General features: G+C 41.3%; 1 protein-coding gene across 1 annotated transcript in view; it reads left to right on the top strand.

Moving 5' to 3' along the window:
* Positions 1 to 26,137, top strand: part of PCDH15 (protocadherin related 15) — a 1,154,330-nt gene extending 1,128,193 nt beyond the window's left edge. The window contains exons 33-37 of the mRNA XM_083149096.1: positions 9,292 to 9,313; positions 11,276 to 11,314; positions 13,231 to 13,304; positions 14,797 to 14,932; positions 22,814 to 26,137. Of these exons, the coding sequence (XP_083005222.1) occupies positions 9,292 to 9,313; positions 11,276 to 11,314; positions 13,231 to 13,304; positions 14,797 to 14,932; positions 22,814 to 23,356 (814 nt within the window). The 3' untranslated portion in view covers positions 23,357 to 26,137. The remainder of the gene's footprint in view (positions 1 to 9,291; positions 9,314 to 11,275; positions 11,315 to 13,230; positions 13,305 to 14,796; positions 14,933 to 22,813) is intronic.
* The last annotated feature ends 1,376 nt before the right edge of the window (positions 26,138 to 27,513 follow it).

Below are 27,513 nucleotides of genomic sequence, written 5' to 3'. Positions count from 1 at the left end.
GGCCCACAAAGATCTATTTACGGCCCTGCTCCTACCTGTCATTTTTCAAACACAGTCTGTGACATGACAGGAAGGAGCTGATTGGCTGGTTGTATATCACTCTCCATTTTATCACTTTTCAAGGCTTAGTACATCTGGCCCATAAGGCTTTAAAACTGTAATTGAAAAGTAGCTTTACAATATTCTACTTAACTCTACACTCATTGCAAGTTAACAGCCTGGAAGTTTTTCAACGCAGCATTATGTTTCCCATTGTAAAGACTTGTGTCTCAATGTATATACTTTATATACAGAACTTACTGAGGGAAGACAGAGGACTGACAACTCCTGGAGGAGCAGTATAGTACAGCAAAAAAATGCTAATTTGCAAAAATAAATGCTTGTGCTGCAAATGGCAGTAGATACTAATAATAATGTAACGCAAGGTCATTTTTGATAGAGCAGCTTTAACAAACAGAAGAAATGGGTAAGTTCTCAAGAAAGAACCTGGAGCACACACCGGATCATATCAACAAAGTTAGTGCCAACTTTTACTAGATAGGAGCGCTAACATGGCATGCTGATGCAAAAAGTCAATTCATCTAGTGGGGAGAGGCTTAACTTTTACTGAAATGTAAAGCTACAAAGCTAAACTATTGTACTCTCAACTTTGCAATATAAATAATGGAACTAAGATTCAGGGGCGTTTCAAGAGCGGAGAGGACCTGCGTGCAGCCTCCGCTGCAGGCCCCCTCTTCTCAGATGGTGAGTTCACTCTGGCAATATGCCAGTTTACTTTGCATGTGCAGGTCTCCGAGAACATGGCACCCGTGCCTTGTAGCCCAGGGACGGTTCCAGTGCGCATGCGCAAATCACTTGGAAATGGCCACGGCAGCCATTTTTTAAGTGATTTGTATCTCCAGTGCTGAGATTCCGCCATGGGACTCTAAAAGGGTAAGTATAATGTATGAATGCGGTGTGGGCCTCACTGGACAGAGATGCCTATGCTAAGATTCCTCTAGCATTCTAACTCTTTTTACATATTTTAAAAAGCCCTCACACAAATTCCTACCATGAGAATTATAAGGAAAAAGTTCTCCTTATAGCATCTAAAAATCAGGCACACAAACAATTTGCCAGGCACCCCCTTGAGTAGTAAGCCCACAATGCACTGATACAGCCATGAGGGATATCCTGAAAATCCAGAATATATACATGAGGAAAATTCTGTGGCAATAAGCTGGGTCATTGACATCATCGGGGGGAGGGGTAGAATGCTGGTGCGTCATTGGGAGGCAGGGGAGGAGGCAGTGCTTGGAGCTGATGCTGCCTCCTCCTTATAGTGTGAACGGGACCTGAGTCGCTCAACCTGGATTACCCGTTCAAACGCCACAGCAAACCAGGTCTGATCCGGAATTAACCCTTCTTTAACCCGGATCGAAATACTGGGTTGCTGGACACGGGTATTTCAGAAGGCCCTTTCACACCGCATTTCAACCAGGCTCGACTGTACAACAACCTGGGTCGGACCACGGTTATTTGTGCAATGTGAAATGGGTATAAGGTTCCCCAATACTTGTGTTCAGACAACTCTTCACAGACCTCATGCAAGCTGTAAGCTTGTTTGATGTCTACATAAAGTATCACACTGAGCAAAGAATCTGTAGAGCAAGGCACGTTGGGACAGGTAGCTACTTGAGAGCACTCTACAAGTCTCGGTGATGAAAGCAACTTGAAATAAAGACTTTCCCTAAAAAAAGGTTCTTGGGGACGGGTGGGGGGTGTATCTTTTTGCAGTACGAAATACAAACATCTAGTCAACTAATAATCGCCAAATTTAATTTATTTAAAAAAATAATAATTTTACAGTTAAAACATGACTTTGTATACATGTTTGTTAATTTTTAAATAGTTACTATGGAATATTAAATATTTTTCAGACAGAAATTTTTTAATTTTTTTACAAAAAGGTTCCTGTGATGTCATATAGAATATTTATATAATATGCTGGAACCACTGCTTTTTAATGATTGCTATTTTTTATGTTTTGATTCATTAGAATTTCATCCTTGTTTGTAGACACCAATATATTTTGTAACTTATTGTTTAAAAAAAAAAAAAAAAAATGTATCTTTTCAAAATAGCCCGTAGCTGAACACCAGCTGCATGCGAGGTTGTGCTGCCCTTCTTTCTCCAGTAACCAGTATGGGTTTTAGTGAAGCATTTAATTCAACAATTTGTGTAGCTTTTAAAATTCACGAATGGTTTACTGAGTTTCTGCCAGCGATTTGTATTGCAGAACATATTTAAATGTTGGAACATCTTAGATGTAAAATGTCAAATGCTTCTTGCTTTGAGGGGGGAAATGACATTGTGTCCCTAGGATCACCCTTGATTATTAAAGCAAAATGCAAACTGTTGTTTCAGAAATGAGGCTTATGTTTATAAAAAAAAAAAAAAAAACTAGACTACAATGCATTGTGTGCCTTAGCAGATATTGTTTAAGTTGAATAGGCTTCACACACAGGGCCGCCGACAGGGGGGTGCCAGGGGTACAACTGTCTCGGGCCCCCAGCCATTGGCACCCCACACACCCCCACACACCCCCACAAATTCCCCCACCCGACGCCGGCAGCCAGGCTCGCACAATACACAGTGCAGCCTGCAGAGCGCTGAGCCTAGGATACAGAGGGGCTCGGTGCTCTGCAGGCTGCACTGTGCAGTGAGTGCTCCGAGCTCCGGGAGAAGATGCTGCTGCGCCGCCGACACCACCACTGGTAAGAAATGGGGGGGCCCCGGGCCCCAACATTACTAGTGGCGGCCCTGTTCACACACACACACACAGATGTAAGACCTGGGACACCCTTTAATTTATTCACAATATGCAGAACTTAAAACCCCATACACACTAGGCGATATTGTTAACAATATCACTCAGGAAGAGGCATCTGAGCAATATTGTTCACAATATATCACTCAATATATTTAATGATGCGCTCTCCCGCGAACCATTAACAATGATTGATATCTATCAAACATGCAGGTCTATTTGGCATTATAGGCAATCAACACGCATGTTCGGCAGGTTCCCGGTGACGTCACTGAACGGTATCAGCGGCCATTACTATTCTGTGTGTTCTGACAATATCAGCCACCCACGGACGATATGGTTAACTGTATCATCTTCGCCTGTTGTCGAGTAATGTGTATGGGGCTTAATGCACAGTATATGTGAGTCTTAAGGTGCCCACACATGGTACGTTTTGTGCTAGATGCGTTTTGAACTACATTGCATTGTACCTAGTTCAAATTGCATGCGATGCACTACAACAGCGTTCGATTTGAACTTATATTAAATTTACATTTTTTCAGCATTTTAATAGCTCACCTGATCCTTTCAAGTGATATATTGTTTGTGTTATACACCAATTGAACTATGATATGATGCCATATTATCTATTGCTCTCCCTCTATCTATCTACAGTATCTATCTATCTATCTATCTATCTATCTATCTATATATATATATATATATATATATATATATATATATATATATATATATATATAAACCATCAATTTGCTGAAATATCATCCCAATAATCGGGGGACAGCCCCCCGGAAAATTGAATAGAATGTTGCTAGCTTTTTTTTAAATTAAATTGCTATTTGTTAACCCTTTGAGTGCCAAGTGAATTTGTCAAAATAGGTGTGAAAATTGGCAAGCAAACATTTTCATTTATTATGTTGTCTTGTATTGTTTACCTTACTTAAGGAATATAATCTTTCTTTACACAACATTTTTATTTGAATTTATATAACAAAATGTGAGCGACACTGGTAATTTGTAGCAGATATATTGCACATCTCTCCCAAAAAGGTTGGCACTCAAAAGGGTCGATCGTTTTATCGCCAAAGGGTGCAAAGTGCTGTTAGGGTGCTGTTTAAATACTGAAAACGGCACCCTATTACGCCGATCTCGCATCCTTCGCCGGGCCAAATTTGCTTAAAACTGCTAACACCCTTATGGAGGTGCAAGCACTTTTCAGCGAATTTAGTCTGCCGTAAAGTGCGCCTGGTGCCGTAATGATTGGCGAGTGCGAATCATCCGTACCTATTAGGATCGACCCTATAGGGTTAATTATACACATACTGTATGTTGCTATGTGTTAGTTATCTCATTGTGTTACAGTACTAACATTATGCTAGTACTTTTCTGCTAGTTATAACCTTATATTCCTGTCTGTTTATTATATATAGCAATTTGTCTACTGTATTGGTTAGTTAGCGCAATATGCCACAGTCTGCTTGTTATATCAGTATGTTCTTATTTGTTTACTAGTTCCCAGTCATAATGATTTAACAACATAAAAGTAATGTCAGCAACAGCGGCTGTGTGGGCCCAAATGGAGCAACACTTGAATTGCTTTATTGGGCACCATCTGGCATGCAAAACACTTGAACTCCCCCTTCAGAGGTGAGGAACATCTTAAGCCTTTTCTTATATAGGATTAGTTATAGCAATATTATAGTTATAGAGATTTGTTAGTCATAATAGTATGCTATTTGTCAGTTACAGCAATATATTACAATCCTAGCAGTATGCCAGTCTTTGTCTGCTAGTTATAGTAATGTGTTTCTGTTTGTGTATTAGTTATAGAAATAGCATAGCTCTAGCAATTAGTCATAACGATGTGTAACTATTTTTTAGTTATAGTAATATGCTACAGTACTGTGCAAGTACTTGCCTGCATAGTACATAGCTCTGTTTATTAGTTACAGCAATATTATAATGACAGTATCTTATTATTTGTTAGCTGTAGACATTTCTTAGTACTGTATGTGTTTATTACTTATAACAAAGTTTTTTTTTTTTTGTTATAGCAGTATTGTATATTGTTTGCCTTATTGGTTATAGCAATATGTTTCCATTTGTTTGCTTGTTATAACATTAAAGGTGTGTACACACGGCAGATACTGCCGTTAGATGCGAGTCCCGACACGATCAGATCGCATCGGGACTCGCATCTCACGGCATTCTAGAGGAGCACAATTTACACTATATAGTGCAGATCTGCACTATATAGTGTTGCCTGCCCTCACTATATCGCTGCCGATTTGCGCTCACTCGGGAGAGCGCATCGGGCTCGTTAGCCCTAAAAAGCCAACAATTATTTTTGCAATATGGCTTCCGATGTTCACTATATCGGTAACATCGGAAGCCATATCGCCCCCGTGTGTACACACTATAAGCTGATTGTTAGTTATAGCAGTATGTTACTGTTAGTGCTTTAGTTATAGAAGTATATCATCATACGGCATACCTTACTAATTGTTAGGCCCCATACACACCAGAAAGATCAGGATCGTCTAACGATCGTCTTACGATTTTGTGTGCACTTTCCTGCGGCGCACTCCCGTGGCCTTTTAACGATGTGCTAACGATCGTGTTCTATGTTCCATACGATTTACTAACGATGTACTCACGATACGACATCGCACATGATGGTCGTACGACAGTCGGATGTGCGGATCGTGAGTGCATCGTGAGTGCACTGGTCACGGTCGTTTTTGGAATGTAAATAAAGGGCCGGGCTACCAGAGGGGAGACAAGGGGGGGACAAAAGAACACAAAGAATTATGGGCTGGGCTAGCGGGGACCCAGGTGGGGTGTTGAGGTCAGCGGTGGCCTGGTATGGGCAACGGGGACCCAGGTGGGGTGTTGAGGTCAGCGGTGGCCTGCTTACCTGCTGTCAGGTGCGCGCAGTAGAAGACGCCGTGTGCTCCTTCGCTGCTGCATCCACGGGGCAATATGGCTGCGGTAGGAGTGTCCAGGAACTCGCGCGAAAACACGGATCGGATGGATGGTCGCGACGACGGAAGCACACTCAATGTGCTAACGATGTGCATATGATCAACACACAATCTGCGGGCGGATCGGCTGATTCTGCTGCAGGAGGCAAAACCGCCAATGCGACATACGAGCTGACGGGAGCGCGCATCCAATCGTTAACGACCACAATCGTGAGTAAAAAACAAACGATAGTGATAAGATTCATGCACAACCGTCGTTACGAACGACGAATTGTACCCTAATCTTGCATGAATCTTTCTGGTGTGTATGGGGCCTCAGTTACAGTTTAGCAAATTTGTCATGTGTATACTAGTTATAGCAATATGCTACTAATTGTTTGTTAGTTGTAGCAATATGCTATTTGTTAGTTTTAGGAGTATCTTACAATTAATTTTATATAAAAATGTTACTATTTGTTAGTTATAGCAGTATGCTACGCTATATGTTTTAGTTGTTGAAACATGTTGGTATTTGTTATAGCATTATATTAATGTTTGTTTGTTATTCACAGTAATATGTTACCATTTGTTTGTTAGTTATATCTGTATGGTACTGGCTGCTAAGCCCCGTAATGCTGCCCCCGTGTTGAATGATGAAACACAATCACTCAGCATATTTCGTGGCACTAGTGATGCTGTGTGCTGAACGAGACTTTGCCTGTTGTTTATAGGCAAAACCCCACGATCCCCTTACTGTACTTGTATTTTTATTTTTAGTTATATTGTTGCCAATTGTTAGTTATAGTAGTATATCACTGTTGAACTGTCCTTGTCCCCTTACTGTACTTGGGTGACTGTGGACCTTATTCTGGTCCATGCGCATCGTTGCGAATTTGCAATGGTGCACAATGTTTTCTTACTGCGCATTTCTGTGCATGTGCATGCGCCAGGTGCAAGTGGCCACGGCAAACGGAATGTGTGAGTAGCGGGCGGGCTAAAATGACACGCAGTGCTGCAAACTATGCAGCGTTGCGTGTCAACCAGAATCACCCCCTGTGTCTCTGGAATACAGAAAATATGTATACAACATCTATGCTTGCAAGAACATATAATATATTTGTGTGCCAAAGCCACATCACTGACCATTGTCAAACACAAATGTGTGTAAGGTGGCGATGACAGATAGATTAGCAGCACTTTCTGTACTAGTTCCCTCCCTCCTTGGCATTCATACAATTATGGTTACAGGCATACTGATAACCTTCATGAATATTGAGGCACTCTGATTTATTATTCTGAAACACAAGTGATTCTATTTATAATTACTGACTGCTCAGCCGATCACTCTCCCAGGTACAGTAGGACAAGGCCTGTGCTGTAATTTGACAGACTGCAGTATGAGTTTAAACTGTTCCATTATTATGTGGGAAAGTATCCATTGCTATTTTGGGGCCGGAACGCCGTTCCTGAAGCTCTTTTGCAAACAGCGTTCTGTGGCCTGCCCTGCTGTCTGTCTCCTCCGCCACCGCTGACCCTGCCACGCTGACCCCGCCGCCACTTCCCTTCAGAGGGGAGGAGAGTGCATCACACTTCTCTCCTTCCCCTCACTGTGTCCCTGTGACTGGGCCATCAGCCAATCACTGCTCGTGGGCCAGACCGTGATTGACTGCCCAGCCGTGAGCCAATCAGAGCTGGTGGGCCGTTAGCCAATCAGGAGCCGGCCCGCGAGGTATGATTGGCTGATGGCCGAGTCACAGGGACGCAGGGGGGGATGTTCTAACATCCGCAGCCCAGCTCCGTCCCCTTTGCCGCCCATCGCATACGTAATTATCACATATGTTTTAACATATGCGATAATTATGGCAAAGGACAGCTCTTGCGTTAAGAGCTGTCCTTTGCAGTGAGTCAGCGGTTCCCATCGGGTCCAGGCGGCTCCCCCCTCCATCCCTTACCTGGCGCTGCTGCTGCTGTGCCGGGCTCTCCTCCTCCCTGCACCCGGAAGAGGATCATAGTGCAGGGAGGAGGAGGTCCGAGCAGCACAGCATTGTGCTGCCCGGACACAGGTGAAGGGGGGGTCGGTGTGGGGCGGAGGTGTGGGGCGGCGGTGGGTCGGTGCGGGGCAGCGGTGGGTCGCCAGATTTTTCTGGCGATGCCCACGGCGTGGTAACCCATCGGGGGGATACTAAGAGCATCCCAAAATGCAGTAAAAAACCCGATAAGGGGGGTTTTACAGCATTTTTAGTTTAAAGAATCTCCCCCACAGTGAGAAGGAGAGATGTGCGATGCACTCTTCTCCCCTCCGAAGGGAAGCAGCAGCAGGGTCAGCAGAGGAGGAGACAGACAGCAGGGACACCGGACTGGGGTGCGGGCAGGAGAGGCATGTGCTGCGCTCTCCACCCCTCCCCCCCCAAAATCAGCTGCATTTGTGGTGGTAGCAGCAGCAGCAACAACAATGATGAGTTGCACTGCTGTTGGGAAATTCTAGCACTGTGGGGGCATACTGTATGTGTTTCTGTCACTGTGGGGGCATACCTGGTGGCACTGTGGGGGCATATCTGCACCACTGTTGGGGCATAACTGGCACTGTGGGAGCATATGTGTATCTGGCACTGTGGGGGAATATGTGTATCTGTCACTGTGGGAGCATATGTGTATCTGGCACTGTGGGGGCATATGTGTATCTGGCACTGCACTATTAGGGGCAAATGTGTATCTGTCACTGCACTATTTTGGGCATATGTGTACCATACCCCCATTATCATTGGCTATGCCCCATGTGGCCACACTCATTTTTTATACGCGTGCCTTTGTCGCGCGTACACAGTACCACTACTGTAAGTCTTTTTTTAGACTTGCACCACTGGCTGGTTATCATTGATTATCTGGCACTGCTAGGGGACATTGTATACCTGGCATTACTGTGGGTATTGGGGGGCATTGTTTAACTGGCACTGCTTAGGGCCTTGTGTATATATGGCACTGCTGAGAGCATTATGTGTTCAAAAAAGTTTATGCAACAATTGATGCCCTGCCCTTTTGTTAGCTCCACCGTCTTTACCACCCACTTCTGCCCCACCCACAGTTCCTGAAGCAATTTTCCGACAAAAATAGCACTGAAAGTATCTGTTGTGTCACTGGGGGATAGAAGAAACTGTTTGTTTAACCTGTGAAAACATGCAATTCTGCTGAAGATGGGGATGGCAATTAATGCATTTTTATTTTATTTAACATTTAACCCTTTGAGTGCCAAGCGAATTTGTCTAAATAGGTGTGGAAATTGGCAAGCAAACATTTTTATTCATCATAATGATCAGTCATGTTTACCTCTTTTTTACACAACATATTTTATTTGAATTTATATAACAAATGTGAGGCGATCTCTCACAGAGCTGTAGGCACTAAAATGGTTAAAGACAAAAAGTTCATAAATTGTTTTCATAGATGCACATTTTTTTATTCATAAACTTTGGCATATACTTGAACAATAATATATTTTTTTTCTTCTTATCTTAATAACAGGAGAGGATATGCACATCAAGAGGTATGGATGATTCATATTTCCATTTCTGTAATCTAAGGGTTTCAGTGCATGTTGTAGTTTTTTTTACCATATTCAACAAATTATGAATACACTTTCCACTATTGTGAATCCTTTCAATATTAACACTCATTGTTGACATTATACAATATTACATTATAATGTTTTGCAGGAATGTGATAATGTCACATCATAGTCAGATTTTAGCAAATTGATATGTTGACAAACACTGAACAAAATTCCCAGAAACAAGCCATCAATTACTCTTGTAAAATATTAGTGCTTTCATGTGATATACTGTTACATTTACAGTATAAATTATCAAAGGATAATATAAAAGACTTTGTTTTTGATACATTCAATAAAAAATAGAATATTTCTCATTAGACTGAGTACACATAGTATTTCCATTTCTAAGAATTTTAACATTTTATGTAACAAAAGCAATCAAGGGCTCTTCTATAAAATTGGTTAAGTTAAAAAAAAAAAAAAACCCTCATAGCATACTTCTTTAGGAGTTTGTTAAATGTTCATCTTGTTTTTTAGTTATTTTACGATTGTTTGGTGTATATGGGGGTATTGAATGTGTGCCGATATTTCCAACAGTCAGAAATATGAGTACATATCTATTCGATGCGCCTTTTGCCTGCATTGAAACCTGGTGCAGATTTGACTTTTAAAAATATCGAATCTATTATATCTAAAGTGGCCGCTGGATTGTCACATCTGTTCCGGTATGCGACAAAATACATGTGGATTCAACAATCCACATGTATATACTGTAGACTGCCGGAACATTTCCAACTTTTGGATTATTGCATTCCGACTGTTGAATTAATGATGAATTGTCCAATATTCAGGTACTTACACGTTAGTTGGGCGCCCAATTAGCATACGTACGGTAACATAGGTAAATCGCATTACATGGGCTATTTTAAGGGGCATGCTATGCGATGCGATTTTCCTATGTAATTTATTCACTGTTCGTTTAGCCCTGGGGGATGGCATCACATCGCACTTCCCGTAAAATCGCATGCGTTCGCATGCGATTTTGCGGTAGGTGCGATGCCATTACATTAGCTATACAATAATATTATTGTATGACATACAATGAGGTTTTAGGTACACGCCACCCCGAAGCGTGGCGAGTGGTGGCGGAATGCGTCCTCCTACCTTTTCATACCCCCACTATCCACGTCAGCGTGGAGTTGATTTTATATAGCGTGGCGAGCGCAGTGAGCCACCGAGCCCGAAGCGCGGCAAGGGGACGCGTATTACTTTACATGTATTCCGCGTCTGCTCGCCACGTCTCGGGCTCGGTGGCTCGCTGCGCTCGCCACACTATATAAAATTAACTCCAAGCTGACGTGGATAGTGGGGGTATGAAAAGGTCAGAGGACATGTTCCGCTCCACTCGCCACGCTTTGGGGTGGCGTGGATAGTGGGGGGTGCGTAAAACCTATTTTTAGGACATACAATCGTATTATTGTATACCTAATGTAATGGCATCGCATACCCTATAAAATCTCATGCGATCGCATTCAATTTTGCGTCAGGTGCGATGCGATACCTTGGGGTCACACAGAGCAGTGAATAAATTACGTAAAAAAATCGCATCGCACATCACATGGCACTAAAATGGCCCATGCGATGTGATGCAATGCGATTTCCCTACGCAGAATAGCCCACTAAGCAAATAGCTTAGTGGGCGCCCAACTAACATATAAGTACCGATATTCAAACTTACAGAAACATTGAATACCCCTATGTATTACAGTAATCTCTGTGTGTTATCATCAAAATGTTACATGCAGCAAATAATATAATTTTATATACTGTATATCACTTTTGTTCATATGGGTATATAGATCATTTTTTAGTTTTCTCTTGCTGTTTCAACCTAATCTAGTCTAATTTTCTTTTCAATATCTGCTTTTATTATCCTGCTTTACTCAATGGCACCAGCAACAGCAATTGCTGAGACCATCTCTCCTGAAACCTGAGGTAGTTACTTTTCTATTTTCTGATATCCTAGTTATATTAAGTGGATCTGTTTACAGTTTCTTATATAGCGTAACAGATTCCGTTACAGTGCCTTATATAGCGCAGCAGATTCAGTTACAGTGTCTTATATAGCGCAGCAGATTCTGTTACAGTGTCTTATATAGCGTAACAGATTCCGTTACAGTTTCTTATATAGCGTAACAGATTCCGTTACAGTGCCTTATATAGCGCAGCAGATTCCGTTACGGTGTATTATAAAGTGCAGCAGATTCTGTTACAGTGTCTTATATAGCGCAGCATATTCCGTTACAGTATCTTATATAGCGCAGCAGTTTTCTTTACAGTGTCTTATATAGCGCAGCAGATTCCGTTACAGTGTCTTATATAGTGCAGCAGAATCCGTTACAGTGTCTTATATAGCGCAGCAGATTCCGTTACAGTGTCTTATATAGTGCAGCAGAATCCGTTTCAGTGTCTTATATAGCGCAGCAGATTCCATTACAGTGTCTTATATAGCGCAGCAGATTCCATTACAGTGTCTTATATAGCGCAGCAGATTCCGTTACAGTGTCTTATATAGTGCAGCAGAATCCGTTACAGTGTCTTATATAGCGCAGCAGATTCCGTTACAGCGTCTTATATAGCGCAGCAGATTCCGTTACAGTGTCTTATATAGTGCAGCAGAATCCGTTACAGTGTCTTATATAGCGCAGCAGATTCCATTACAGTGTCTTATATAGCGCAGCAGATTCCGTTACAGTGTCTTATATAGTGCAGCAGAATCCGTTACAGTGTCTTATATAGCGCAGCAGATTCCATTACAGTGTCTTATATAGCGCAGCAGATTCCGTTGCGCTTTACAATTATAGACAGTGATAAAACAACCTGGGTAACAACAGACAGACTTGGAGGTAGGTAAGCTGCAAGCTTACAATCTATAGGATCTATATGTTGAATGTCATTTTAGATGTGCTCACTACTGTAAGTCCAATTGATTCCACTAAACAATAGTCGTAGTCACACTAATAATTATTATCTTTGTAGAGTCATGGCATAGCACTACTAATAGGAAATGAAAAGGGCTTTTAGTGATCAGATCACCAGTACTTGACTTTTAAGTAACCATTAATCAGTAACTTCCCCTATCCCTGCTGCCCTAATGTATATGTATTTATATCCTCTCTCGGTGGAAACCCGTGTCCCCTACCACATCTGATAAACCCATGAGACTCCTTCATGCTGATCCTCATCTTCTCTTCTTTTCTACTAACTTGGCTAAAGAGCTGGCATGCTGCTTGTGCAAACAGTGATATCTGGCCCTTATTCAGATCCGACCACAGTACAAATTTGTTCACATAATGGGCAAAACCATGTGCACTGCAGGTGGGGCAGATGTAACATGTATAGAGAGAGTTAGATTTGGGGGAGTTTTTTGTTTCTGTGCAGGGTAAATACTGGCTGCTTTATTTTTACACCGCAATTTAGATTTCAGTTTCAACACACCCCGCCCCAATCTAACTCTCTCTGCACATGTTACATCTGCCCCACCTGCAGTGCACATGAATTCCAAATTGGCATACAGATGTAGCCACGCACAATGCACACGTGGAACGGGTTGGCATTAGTGGCAAACATTTGCACCCATGCAGCATCGCAGCTATAATGAGCGTGGCTGCATCTGTTTGTACATCAGGGGCACATATTTGTTTAATCATATAACGCACTAATAGCATGAACCTATTATACAATGTTGTTATATACTTACCTGACCTGTGTTTATGGTGCTGCGGAAATTTTGTAATGCCTTATAATGTATACTGTACTGTTATATTAGTAGGTTGCCTTAGTGCTTCAATACATGAATGTGCCTATTAGTTATATATGTGTTTTTTTGACATTTTATGATTTTCCCTAAGGAATTGTCTATGGAATCTGGAATTGATCCTGGCCAAGAATATTATGGACAAGATTACTACAGCTATGAGCATGGGTGGGTATCTCAAAGGATAGTAGGGTTCTATTGTTGGCGGAGAAGCATTGCATCTGATGGGGGGCGCGCGAGTGTCTCACACGCAAGTGCGTCCCCTTCACTCGACAGAGGATGGCAGAATCCCTTCCCGTCTCCATTTCAGGGTTAATTGTGGTGCAGGAGCAGTGGGGGAGGGGCAGGAGGCGGTGGCGGGCTCCATCATAACAGTGACACTCGTGCGCCCCCTTCTGGTGGCTGGCCAGCAGTGGTGGATGGCGATTCTATCGCCAGGAACAGCTCTAAAGAGATCTGCTCCATCTGTATACAGTATCTTACAATAGTGTATATCACAGGAGGTGCTGCCTCATATTGTTCAAGTAGAGACCAAGATAAAGGCAAAGGATCTGACTTTTTGTTCTAGTCACTAGTTAGTGCGCCAAAGTCAGATTTGTTTCCCTTTTTGTTGGTCAGAATCTACATTTTACTGTTTTCAAATATTAAAATACAAAAGTGTTCTGTGATGCTTGCAGTATATCTGTCTACTGTGCATGATGGGTGGTTCCTGAGCTGTCTGGCTCAGAGAAAAGTATGTGCAAATATGTCTGTTTTTATTTTATTTTATATACAGTATACATAACACTGATTTTCACACACACACACACACACACACACACACACACACACACACACACACACACACACACACACACACACGAAGGGGTCAATTTACTAAGATGGAAGTTTAGATTCTACAGTATCTATTATCTTCTAGAAGGTGCTAAATAGAAGTAGATGCTTTGGGTAACCTTCCATCTTCAATAGAACTTCCATCTTATTAAATTTACCCTAAGGGGTTTACTTAATCAGATAGGAGTTCTATTGAAGATAGGGTGTTGCCCATATCATGAATTTTAGCTATAAAGTGTGCACTGATGTATTGGTGTACCAAAAACATTATAGGGGTTTTAATCTCTCTATATATGTGATCAGATGGGTTATGACAAGAGGCCGCTCCAACCTGTGTGAATGAGTGGGCTGACACTGGCCGTGCTGCCTGTCCAAAGGAGAGCTCCTGCCACCATCCAGATCCTGGTACCTGCATTATGGATCTTTCAGGTGCCAGAAGAGGCACATGTACACAAGCGGCATCTTGACTGCCCATGTGTAAAACCCTGACTTCTATGTACTGCATCAACTGCAGCCTATAACATGCAGATAGTGATGACAATTTGGCATGGAGTGGCTTCCCACAGGAAACTCACTCTCTGTACTTACAGCCCGGACTGGCAGCTCCAGAGGGAGGAAACACCTCCCAATGGGACTGCTTATCCTGCAACTGGCTCACTGAGGTGCCATATTTTACGGGGGGGGATGCAGTCATACAACCATTAGATTAAATCTGTCACTGGAACCTATGACCAACACATTGCATCTAAGCTGTCAGTAAACTTACTAATTCTGGTTTAAATGTCACATATACCATCTTAATTGGATTTTGCTTGTTATACTGTAGATATGAACTGCCACAGTACGGAAGTCGACGCAGACTACTATCGCCATCTGGCATGTATGAGGAATATGGAGAAGTAGTTGTGGAGAATGATGGCAGCTATTACTACAGTCCACATGGACCTGCAGCAGAGGGAGATGTAAGTATACATTATCGTTGATTTTATAAAGTTTGCCTATTAACAAATGAGAGAGACAATTTTGAAATGCAGCCAAATAAGTCACTAGAACCTAATAATACAACTCATTCCTAGTGATTTGATTGGCTGCCTGAACAGATACGTTTTAGTATGGAATGGAATATTCTTTTCCATATTTCTGACACCTGCAGTCACACAAATGCTCTTACAGACACAAAATAGAAACTTGGTACCATGGATAGCTGGCTTATGCCAGAGCTATCGATCACTTCATTGATCACATCATTTTTGTACCGCCACTCAGGATTACCACAATAGATGTCTAAATATAGACAGAAAATAAATGTTAGTGATCCGGCGTCACCTCTGCTGCACGTCACTGTTCTCCAAATATCCAGGACTACAAACACTGGAATGATGTGAACTATCATTCCTTTCTTTTTTCTATATTGTTCACAATAGGCGTCTGTTTGTCTGGAACAATATTCAATATTATGCATGTTGAACACTTAAAATACATGGTCCTAATCCCTTTATCAAGCAGGACATTTAAAATAAACACGCTACTTAATATATTACTCATTGTTAATTACAGTTCACTTTTCATAATTTCAGGGAAGAATTCGTGGCAGACCTCCTTCTAGGAGAGGTAGAGGGCAGGGGCCAGGTAGAGGAAGTATAGCAGGCAGGCCTGGGCCATCCAGAGGTAGTATACAAGGGGTAGCTAGAACAAGTCAAGCAAAGAAAAAACTGAAGGCAGTTGTGCAGTTAAGTCGAATTGCAGTCAGCCCTCAAAAGTCTTCTGAGGCCACAGATGCTACTTCCCATTCTCCTTGGAAAAAAGCTAGAATATTCCCAATGATCCTTCAAAAAGTAAAAGGCAGTGGAAAAGACTCTACTTATGCTAAACTGGTCTCTGCACGTCAAGTTGATGGTGATGACAGCATGGTCATTAAAGGGAGCTATTTCCAAAAATCAGCCGATAAGCCCTCTGTAACGAGAAAACTTGACCGCGCCCTCCAACGTCTTAGTGTAGCTAGAAAGCTCCACTCGCGCAGGAAATCGGTAACCTCTTCCACCAAAACTTCAACTGCCGACAGTGATAAAGACAAAGAGGAGGAAGATTCAGATATAAGTGAAACTGAAAAGGAGGAAAGTAAATCTGGGGTTTCAATTAGCGTAACAGCAGACAGTGGATCTGAAGAAAGTGAAGATTCAGGTGATGAAAAGGATAAAATGTCATCAAAACCATCTGAGGGATCATCCCGAAGGAGTAGTACCACTCCATCTCAGGTTGATAAAGATTATTTGAAGGTAACTTTGGATCAGGATGAAACAAATGAAAGCTCAGTTGATTCTGATGAAGAGAGAGATGAAACCTTAGATGAGTCGGAGGATGAAGCAGTCTCCATTTCCAAGTCCATAGAAAGTAGACAGGAAGAGACACCAGATGAGGACGAGGAAGAGGATAAAGAGTCTGAAAGTGCTCATTCTGAAAAATCTAGTTTACATAGTGAAGTATCGGCCTCTGAAGCAGAGTCCAGGAAATCTTTGAAAAGTTCAGACAAGAAATCAGAAAGCAGCAAACAAGCAACCGATGCTTCCAGTGTACAAAGTGCAAAGAGTGATGATGCCAGCAGAGAATCTGGGGAAGAAAGTGGAAAGAGCAGTTCAAAATCTAGCTATAGGTCAAAGAAGTCATTAGTTGACAGTGAAATACAAAGTACTATTGAAGAAGAATCTGAAGATGACCATTCTGAAGTTGACAGTCATGTGGACAGAGATGACTTAAGTGAAGTATCAGAAACTAGGACATCAGTAAAAAGTGAAGAAAGTCACAGTAGGAGTAGCCAGCTTACAGATGCGCAGAGTAATGTAAAAAGTGATGATGATGATGATGAAGATGAGAACGAGGAGGAGGAGGCTGATGAAAATGGTGATGATGACAGTCAAAGAAATTTATCTCTTAGCAATCAAAGTCAAAGCACTATAGCCAGCCAGGAAGCTGATAATGTTTCCCGAACTTCTCATGATTCCGAAGCGCAAAACTCAAATGACAATGCAGGAAGTAATAGCCTTAGCAAAAGAGCATCATCCAACCAATCAGATGAACAAGACACGGGTCACGGTTCGGACTCTGATATGTCTGTTTCTGAAGCTGCTGGTGACTCCACGTCATTTTGAAAGCAAATAGTAGGTAGGAAAAGCAAGTGATTTGGATTGCAGTGCACCTGTGTGACACTATCCTATAGCTATCCTTCTGCCTTAGTGCTTCTTATTTTGATCTTTATGTTTCATTATAATTAACAGACAAACAAATCTATTCTATCTTTACTACATTTATTTCAGGTATTTACAGGTATGTATATTTATGTATACTCAGGACTACTCTCCAAACTATGCTGATTCTATTTAGTTCTCTATGCTAACCGCTTAAATTCACCCCTTTTTATATTTGTATACTACACTAAAATACATACACGTCTATATATTATTTGGATCTATAATATTTACTATATATTTATATATATATATATATATATATATATATATATATATATATATATATATATATATATAATGTGTGTGTGTGTTTTAGTTCAGGGGTAGCCAACTCCAGTCCTCGAGAGCTACCAACAGTTCACGTTTTCTAGATCTCCTAGCTGGGGCACAGGTGTATTCATTATTCACTGACACATTACAAATGATCCACAGGTGGAGCTAATTACTTCACTTGTTTCTGTTAGGAGACCTGGAAAACTTGAACTGTTGGTAGCTCTCGAGGACTGCAGTTGGCTACGCCTGTTTTAGTTCAATCAACTTTGTATTCTGCAGCTGATGTCTTTGAAGTACGCATGCATATACTGACATGTCCTCTCTGAATCATTTATATAAATTTCATTAACATTTGCTTATTCATTCTAAACACAAGCCTTGTGGTAGTTTATCTGCAACAATCACATATTACATTACCCTAGATAGTTTTATAACATTCCATTACATATTTGCACATGGAACTAATGATGCAAGTAATTCAATGATATTCTACACATGCCAAAAGGAATACAGTCAGTCATTGGAGGCCCATTGAGATTATTCTGATCTGTCATTTTCAAATTCAGCACCAAACAATCATTCTGCTGGAAACAAGCTGTATACAGTAGTTCTCAACCCCAATATCTTATGCCCAGTTGGTTATTGATAGTTGACGTGTAGTATTAGCAGTGTGGCTTATGTGGCACTGAAGCCTTGCATCATCTTGGCATTTTTACATTAACGGAGTCCATTACTGTCAATACTATATATAGAGATGGAGCCGGCCCCATCCATTGCCGACGCCCGCCAGATCCCCTTCTCTGGCGAGCACCGGCGATAGGGACTGGGACATGCGTGCATCTCACGCGCACTTGCGTCCCAGTATCACGGCGGTTGGGCAGCGTTTCCCTGCCCATCTCTGTTTTAGTGAGACAATGCCCAGTTGGGGGGAGGGGGGGGGAGGGGCGTCCAGGGGGAGGCGACAGGCTTCGTTGCCACAGGGCACGTGAGCATCTCGTGCATGTGCGCCCCTGGCGGTAGCCGGCTGCTGGTGGGTGCTGGTGATAGATACGCCAGCCCCTGCAAAGATGTAGCCGGCTACATCTGTATAGTATGTATCCAACAGTATGGTTAGCTTGGATAAACATTACATATGACAATGTTGCTCCTGTTACAAGGAAAACCTAACAGCAATGTAGGTCCTTAGCAGAGCAATAAACTGGGACAACTACAAACCCATTCACAGGCAGTTCCAGCCATCCACCAATCAGCATGCTGACAGCCATTCACCATCTGCCTGCAGGCTGCGAGGCAGGAAAAGAATGTTGTCTCGCCACTATGATTGTGTGGTTAATGCTGGCCATACACTCGGCAACTTTTCCGAGCGGAGAAGTCACCCACGATCCCCCCCCCTGGAGCCGCCCGGGAGCCTCCAGGGTAGCAGAACCGCATACGATCACATAAAACGTGACCATGTATATCGCCCTAGTATATGGCCAGCTTAACACCACCCTAGCTCAGAGGCCCCTAGAATTGTAGGGACCTGGGCAGCCTCCTAGTGTGCCAATATGCTAAAATGGCCCAGCACAATTATGCTGTTACATGTTGGAAGATGACAATTCCTTTTATTTTATTTTTTACCACTGAAGATAAAACAATAATGAACAATGTTATGGCTGTGTTGCTTCCGGCTTCTGTACTAATAATTATTGCAGAGGTATATAAATGCTTAATAAGCCGTTTTGTTCCAGTGGCTTTCATTAGACCTACTGATTCGCACATATCCTGCAGAAATAAAGATCTATTATTTTATACTTTGCTGCCAGTTTGCTGCTCGGAAGCACGGATCCAGCCACTCTAATCTTCTCATTTTCTACTCCATTGAAGACGCAGAGCATTCTCTTCTCACCTGTGAGCTGCATGAATCTCCAGGAAGCCATACTTTCTCTGACCCCATGCTTTGGAAAGCATGAGTTGTTGGAGCGTGCCTCTTATTCCAGATCAGCTCACATGCTGTGTGTAGCAGGACATACTATTCTTCTATTATCCCCTAACTCTTTCCTTCCTGCTCTTCTGCATCTTAATGTTACCTAATTATTTTTGCAATGAAACAATATAAGAATATCTTCTGTAAAATTGCAAATTTATACCCCTTTCAGACATACTACCCGGGATTTTAAATCTGGTACAACCCCGGGTTTTTAAAAATCCTGGGTACATTGCACAGGACCTGGGATTTTAGTCGACTAAAATTCCGGGTAGTCGTTCAGAAATACGCTAGTCCTGGGATTATGCGCATTATAGCATATGTCTGAAAGGGGTATCAGTAACTTAATACTTCACTACTATTATTTTGGATTTAAAATAAACAAACATAATAGGACTGATCCCAGGTCTTTACACTGACACAAACAGTAAGTTACAGCATATGACGCATGCACAGAAGTGGCTGGGGACATTTGTGCCTGTCCCCAGTTGCTTCTGAGTGAGACATTTTTGCTGGATCTCTCATTGCGTGATACTGGGCAGCATCCATGAGAACATATGCAAGAGATCAGTTTCACAATCGTATCATGGGAGTATTGTCAATGGGGTGTATTCAATGTGGCCGGCAAGGGGGTTAAATGGCGGGAATCACTGAAAACAAGCGATCCTCGCCGTTTAACCCCTGCACCGGCCGCTCACCCTATTCAACTTGCCGGGAAATCCGCGCTGTCTTCAAAAACTGAGCAATGGGGGAAACGGCATATGCAGGGGGGTCAGTTGAATACTGACCCTGCCAGCTGTGACAGCGAGCAGGCAGCACTGCTCGCTGTAACAGCTTGCCCCCGGCATTGAATACTGCTCAATGTGTAGCTACATTTCTGTGCTATTCTGAGTCGTGCATACAGAGAAGGGAAGCCTGTTCAGACTTTCTCTACACCTAGCATGTGACTGCTGTGCTGCATGTTCCTGTACTAATGATGACAGTTGCTGCTGTACACATAAAAAAAAGTGGGTGGGGCAACTTTCCACAGAAGCCACATGGATCCACTCATTAGCATAATTTAGTAAACCTAGCTTCCTCTGCATTTTGCTAAAACGTTGCAACCAACTCAGAATCATCTTCCATATATAAAGCAGACTAAATCTAAACCACTCTAATTAATTTTACGTAACAGCTTTGCTTGTAGGTTTGATATAGTGCAGACAAAAAGACCGCAATCACTTGGTTAAATCGGAACAGCTTCAATCTTATGTTCAAGGCAAGCTACAGTTAAATAACGATGGTCTTGTTTAGATGACCAGACCTGTTTAAATATTGGCTTTAGCATCTACAGGAAGAGCTGGTAAATGACTTTAATCAGTGTTTAAACAAGATGAAATAAACACAAATGTCAAGTAGGTCCCAAATTATAGAATATATTAATATATGAAAATTAAGCAAATCTTTACTTTTGCCCCCGCATATTCATAGCATCTTTAATCCATCAGATAGGTCTGTTTGGACAGTGAGTATTGCTGCATATATTAAATTACTTTTATTAATTTCATTTAAAAAATGCAATGAACTGAATTAAGCTTGCATTAAAATCACGCAGTTATCTGTGTAATAATTCTGATGAAAAGCCATTTATATATATATTTAAAAAAAATCAGGCACCTGCGTAAATTTTATTATTTTATCTAATATTAAACAGCCAGAAGCATTGTTAATGAGGTGCCTTCCGGGACAGTAAGATAAGTCCTGTGTTTTGTCTATTCATAATTATGCAAATAGCAGGAAATTAATTGTAATTACATATATTGCAGATCTTAAACTGATTGCATCTGATTTAATAAGGATACATTACAAACAACTCTGCGGCAATCAACTTGTGTGCTCTAGGAATGAAAAAACCTACCAGTCATTAATTGTATGTTTTTCTACTTTTAGAACCTTCTGGTTGCAGTATGCTCGTAACCTCATTTACTTTCATTGAGATAGTGATGTGTGTGATTGCGTGTATATATATATATATATATATATATATATATCATTTTCTTTTTTTCACCTGCACCTTGACCAAGGGGCTAGTCCCCGAAACGTTGGTATGTTCTTTAAAAAAAAACTACCGAGTGCCGCTGGTGACAGCGGCAGCAGAAATACCTTGCCCAGGTGCCCATCTACGGGGTTAACAACCCCACTGCATACAAGTCAAGAAAAGGATGCATAAAAATTTACCAAAGTTGAAATCAAACAAAAGTGCGTGTTATGGTCCATACTTATCAGAAGGTGGCAGTGTGCCATGATCTCTGTGTAAATAGCTCTATAGAAGTGGAAGCCAACTCCAGTCCTCGAGAGCTACCAACAGTTCACATTTTCCTGGCAACCTAGCTGCTGCAAAGGTGTAATCGTTACTCACTAACATATTTTAAAAGATCCTCAGGTGGAGCTAATTACTTCACTTGTGATTCTGTGAGGAGATCTGGAAAACATGCACTGTTGGTAGCTCTCGAGGACTGGAGTTGGCTACCCCAGCTCTATAATATCACACTTATTGTGAAGTGTATTACACCAAATAAGATATGTGAGCATTCTCTTTTAAAATTGGTAATGAAATGATAAACTAAAACCCATGGAACTTAATTTCAATTAGGAATGTGTTCAAATACAGTAAAAGCTTCTACATTGAAAATCGAGAGATTTATGTGCAATCTGCATCTGAAACGACGTTGACCCACAGTCAATAGTTTTTTGGACCAAGACCCAGAGTGACATTTAGCCTTTTCTTGATACAGTATATATATATATATATATGTATACAGTATATATCAGTATCAGTTCATTCATAATGAGTGCGGGTCCAAAGAGACACATACCTCATTTCTACAGTGCACACCTCTCCGGAGTCTAGTGTCTGCTATGCTAGCTCTACAAAACCACCATACCATTTTCCTTGAGTTTTGCGCATCTGTAGGGGAATCACTGGGAAAATGGTCACTCTGCCATTTCCCCAAAGTCCTACGCATGCACAGTAGACTCTATCACCTCTAGACTTTACTAGTGCCCATCGCTAGTGCTATGCTCACCATCTGTCAGTGACAGTTAGAGGATGGGACTCATCTGTACATGGCGCACAGGCCACCTCCTCTCTTAATATGGCCCTGGTTTATATATTGTAATCACACACACACACACACATACACACACACACACACACGCACAGACAAATACACCCCTCCAGCTTCAAATACTCATAAGATGTATCTTCCTAAAAAGGACACATGGCATATGTAAACAGGGTATTATATGTGCATGTCAGTAGTATAAAGAGAGATGTTTGGGATTATTCTAACTGCTTATGTTTCCTTTTTATTCAATAGATTGCTAGAAAAAAGATTAAGTTAGTTGTGGACCGGGAATACGAAACAAGTTCTACTGGAGAGGAAAGTGCTCCCGAATCCCAAAGGAGCCGTCTCAGTCACCCAAACATTCAAAACAACGTAAATGGGAATATTTACATAGCGCAAAATGGGTCTGTGGTCAGAACCAGACGTTCTTGCCTTACAAATAATTTAAAAATGGCATCCCCCTCGAGGCTCGGAAAGCACTTTAAAAAACTAGACAAGCTTGGAGTGACACATGAGGAAAATATCCAGTTGAATACATTATCAAAAGGAGCTTCTATCAAACATAACAGCAGACCATCAAGTATATCACTGGCCTCTAGCACAGGAGTGGCCAAAAACATAATAGCTAAGCTTGGGGACAATAAATTAAAAAGCACAGATGAACAAGAGTCAGTTGTTGACAATGAAGACATAAAAGAGCCATTGGAATTCCACAGTGATCAGACTCAATCAGATGAAGACGAGCTGTGGATGGGGCCATGGAACAATCTTCATATACCAATGACAAAACTATGACATTTTTAAAGACAAGTTTTGATTTATAATAGACTTCACTTTCTATGATCACAATAAAAATATATTGTATTGTGCACATAAATTATATTACATTTCCCAGTTAAAAGACTATTATAGATTTGCATTTTTTACCAATTAACTCCCAGAAAATATGTTGGTTTATTTTAGTTTTTTTTGTTTTGTTTTTATACATTTATGGCTAATAATTCAGTAGTCGTACATCATTTTGTTTGTTTAATGTTTTGTTACGTGAGCAGCATAATAACCAATCGATTATTTTTGCCCTTTATTTCAAACTGCTCTATCTCTAACACATAAACTTAACTTACCTGTGATATTTTTATGCACAGTATAAAAAATGAAAACAAGAAATAAAAACTTATTTTTTTGCAAATTTTTTGAAAAAAACAGATAGTGCCTGTTGTCCACCGGTATAATTCAAGTGAAAACACCTAAAATTGGATTCTCCAAAAATGATAACTTCTTTATATAACGCTGCATGCAGTGAACAAGTTGAAACATCAAGTGAAGTGTGTCCTTCACAGAGGCACTGGTTTTATTTTTGCGGGTGTTTTTTAGGGTTTTTAGGGATAGTTTAATAAACTGTTGGTCAATACTATCAAGCAATCTATTTCATAACTAATGAATGCATTACAGTACCTGCATCAAACATACCTAATATACTGTCCACAGTAGAGGAGATTGTTCTAGATTACACAGCGTTTTATTGCAGTCCTGCTGTGTAGGTTGACTGTTTTGAAGCCTACTGGGTGCTGGAGGATAATATTTGTACATGGGTCTGACATTTTACTATATTTGTTAAAACAGCAGTGAATGCAAAAAAAAAAAAGATAATATTTTTGAGTAGCTTCGTAACCAACATGATGTCATGGTATGGTTGGTTGGTTGTTAAGCCATGAGTCAGACAGCAAGCACCAATCTCAGGGAATTTTAGCAATTGTGCCGATACCATTTTCTGTTCATATTCAATTGTGAAAGCTGCCCGGGAGGTGGTTTGAGTGCCCCCATTTGTGTCAGCAATTTTAAAGCTAGTGTTAGAAATACTAGTTTTTAAACCTTTATTTTTGTCTCGGTTAAAATACATTACAAGGTTCTAGGAGCAGACATATTATGGCCTTTTAGAGCTGAGTAAAACGGTCAACTAGAGTATAAAAATTCTATAGATGCTTTGGTTCCAGCTGTTGGAACGCATACCTGAACAACATGATGTACCGATAGAACATGGACAGACTATGGATCTGTTGTGTTTTTAAGTAACATAATATAAACACATAAGAGTTTTATAAAAGGGAAAATGAGGATTGCAAAGAATTCAGTTTTGTACATTTATCCATAGACTTAGCTCAAAAAGGTTAAGAATGTCCGGTAGCCAATCAATAAAAAAAACATGTACATTTCCAGGAGATCATACATGGAGAAAATAAAATGATATAGAAAATGTGGAAAATAAGGAAAGTCTAGCCTTAAAAATACTATGCAGACATCCAGTGTTAAATAAATGTGTTACCTGGAGACCTATTAATTAAGATCAATGGGCCTGTTACACATGCTCTGCATTTCTTTAAATAACAATCCCATTCATTATTAGTGGAATGTGGTCTCCCTGTATACAACAAACTTCTAAAAGTTAAGATATCAGGGTTTGCCTAAAGGAACAGACATCATCTGCAGATGGCATTAGGTTCTTGAGGCCTCCTCACGCTATTGGAATAAGTCCTGATGTGGGATCAAGATGGATCTGTATGCCTCCAGCAGTCCTCTCTCTCTGCACAGGCGTGAACTCTGCACTAGTAATGAGCGATGAAAGTGTAGGTGATCGGAATCATGGCCACCTGTTTTTTTTAAATAGCTCCAGTGCTTTATGTCCACCACTGAAACTCAGAGAGTGGGTTCTTACTTACAATGGGCCAAATGGCCCTCTACAATGAATAGGTCCCATAATCATATACCTCCAGAGTTAAAGATTATTATTATAACCATTTAAAAAATATATATATTGGTATCATCTGAATGAAGCATTTCTTGTTAATTCCCAAAAGAGCACTTTTAGCAGTTGTTTTATAAAACCAAAAAATATTTCTCTCTTTTTGCCACAAAATGTAAAATGTACTTAGCATAAGGCTGCAGCCACACATCATGGCACAGCGGGTCCCGCTCCTGCAGAGCTGTATCTGCACACACTGTGTGAACACATACATTGAAATGTATGTGCTTACATTGAAATGCAGTCGTCCTGCCGTCGGGTCCTACCACAGTATTCTGTGATACGACCCCGATGGCTGCATCTGCACCACTAGTGTGTGGCCAGCCACATAAGAGCCTGTGAGTAGGATTCTTGCTGCACAGCGGGTCCCATTCAGCAGGACCCGCTGTGCAGCAGGAATCCTACACACAGCCAATGTGTGGCTGCAGCCTGAGCTGTAACGGTCTCATGGTCATTCTATATGAGACTGATAGCAGTTTGTAATAGCGAATAACATCCTTAAAATACTAATTATGTTGACATTTCCCTTTCATTTATATGTTGTGGAGTAAGTCTTCAACAGCGAACTACTGTAGCTGATACTAATTGGATCAATATATAGAAATGTAAACATGGACCTCAAATCTAAAAGAGCCAGCGACATCACACAGGCTCTGGAGTGTGAATAAAACAAATTCTAGAAAAATAACTTTGCATCACTGAGATATTTCCTTTTTGTTCTTCACCCATTATCTGTATTTATTTAGATATGTCTTAAAATAAATGATTTTACAGCTTGCTAAAAAAAAAGGTGTTTTTCTTTATTAACGGAGCTGCACATATATATATATATATCAACTGTATATAACGGTTTATTTCCTATGAAAAGAAGTTGACTACATTTATAACAGATTTTATATGTTAATATCATGCTCCATAATGTTTAGCAGTAGAAACACTATAAAAAAAAAAAGAAAGAAACCAGGGCACTTATATGACTTCAAAAAGTCTAAATATAGTATACACTCCAGGAATGATTGGGAGACTCCAGAAAATCTGGTGGACTGCCCGGCTCCCCAAATAAGTGTGTCAATGAAGCTATGTCCCCGATGTGCAATGCCAGTGATATCAGATGATGTGCTCACATGGCCACACCCCTTGCACAAACCCCTTTTGCAGTCACACCACCCCTTTTGTTAAGCCACGCCTCCCCACTCTGCCTCCCACTGTCCCAGAATGCCAGCATCTATAAATTACAGGCAATATACACAGCCACAGCAGGAGCTGAAAGACATCCATGTACAGCAGTTTCAGAATTACCTCCTTCCTCAGGTGCAAAAAATAAAAATAGGAGCCTAGAAAATATCTTCATGTTTACACATAGAGCTGCTACAAAATGAATACAGGAGGATCATGGCCAATAACTGACCTTCAGTATCCCTTGCACTTCAAAATCACCTCACTCTATGGCCCTTATTCAGATCTGATTGCAGTACAATTTTTTTGGGGGAAAATGGTCAAAACCATGTGCACTGCAGGTGGGGCAGAGGTAACATGTGCAGAGAGAGTTAAATTTGGGTGGGGTGTGTTGAAACTGAAATCTAAATTGCAGTGTAAAAAGGATGCAGCCAGTATTTACCCTGCACAGAAACAAAATAACTCACACAAATCTAACTCTCTCCCCCACCTGCACTGCACATGGGCCCTTATTCTGGTTGGTGCGGATATGTCCGCGTGCGTTCGTTCCGCCGATGTTTTGTGTTTGCGCATGTGCAGAGGCATATCTGCGCATGTGCGAAAGGGACATACGTCCAAATTCCACATGAATTGTTTACACTAGGAACAGGGGGAGGAGAGGGGCGTGAAGGGCTGTTTGGCCTCATTAACATATGCATACGCCCCACGTTTCATGGGCATTCCCATGAAAACGCTGGGCGTTTGTATGGTAATGCGGCCATGACGCACGTGTAGGGGGTGGACATATGACATTGCCGGATGTCAGCTGCCCGCCCAGATCCCTGCTTTTGCACGGAGAAATGCCCGTGTGGTCTGAGCTTGCGGGAGCTGCCTGACCGCTCGGTCCTGCATTCGATGGTCTGCGACCATCGAATGATGGGGGAGGTTCCCAGAGATGGAGGAGGTGTATACATGAGAAATCCACTCGTGCTCCGTG

This window comes from Crinia signifera, chromosome 6, assembly GCF_055691185.1.
Source record: "Crinia signifera chromosome 6, ASM5569118v1, whole genome shotgun sequence".
NCBI lineage: Eukaryota > Metazoa > Chordata > Amphibia > Anura > Myobatrachidae > Crinia > Crinia signifera.
The sequence above is the reverse complement of the archived record's forward strand: the minus strand, read 5'-3'. Positions and strand labels throughout refer to the sequence as shown.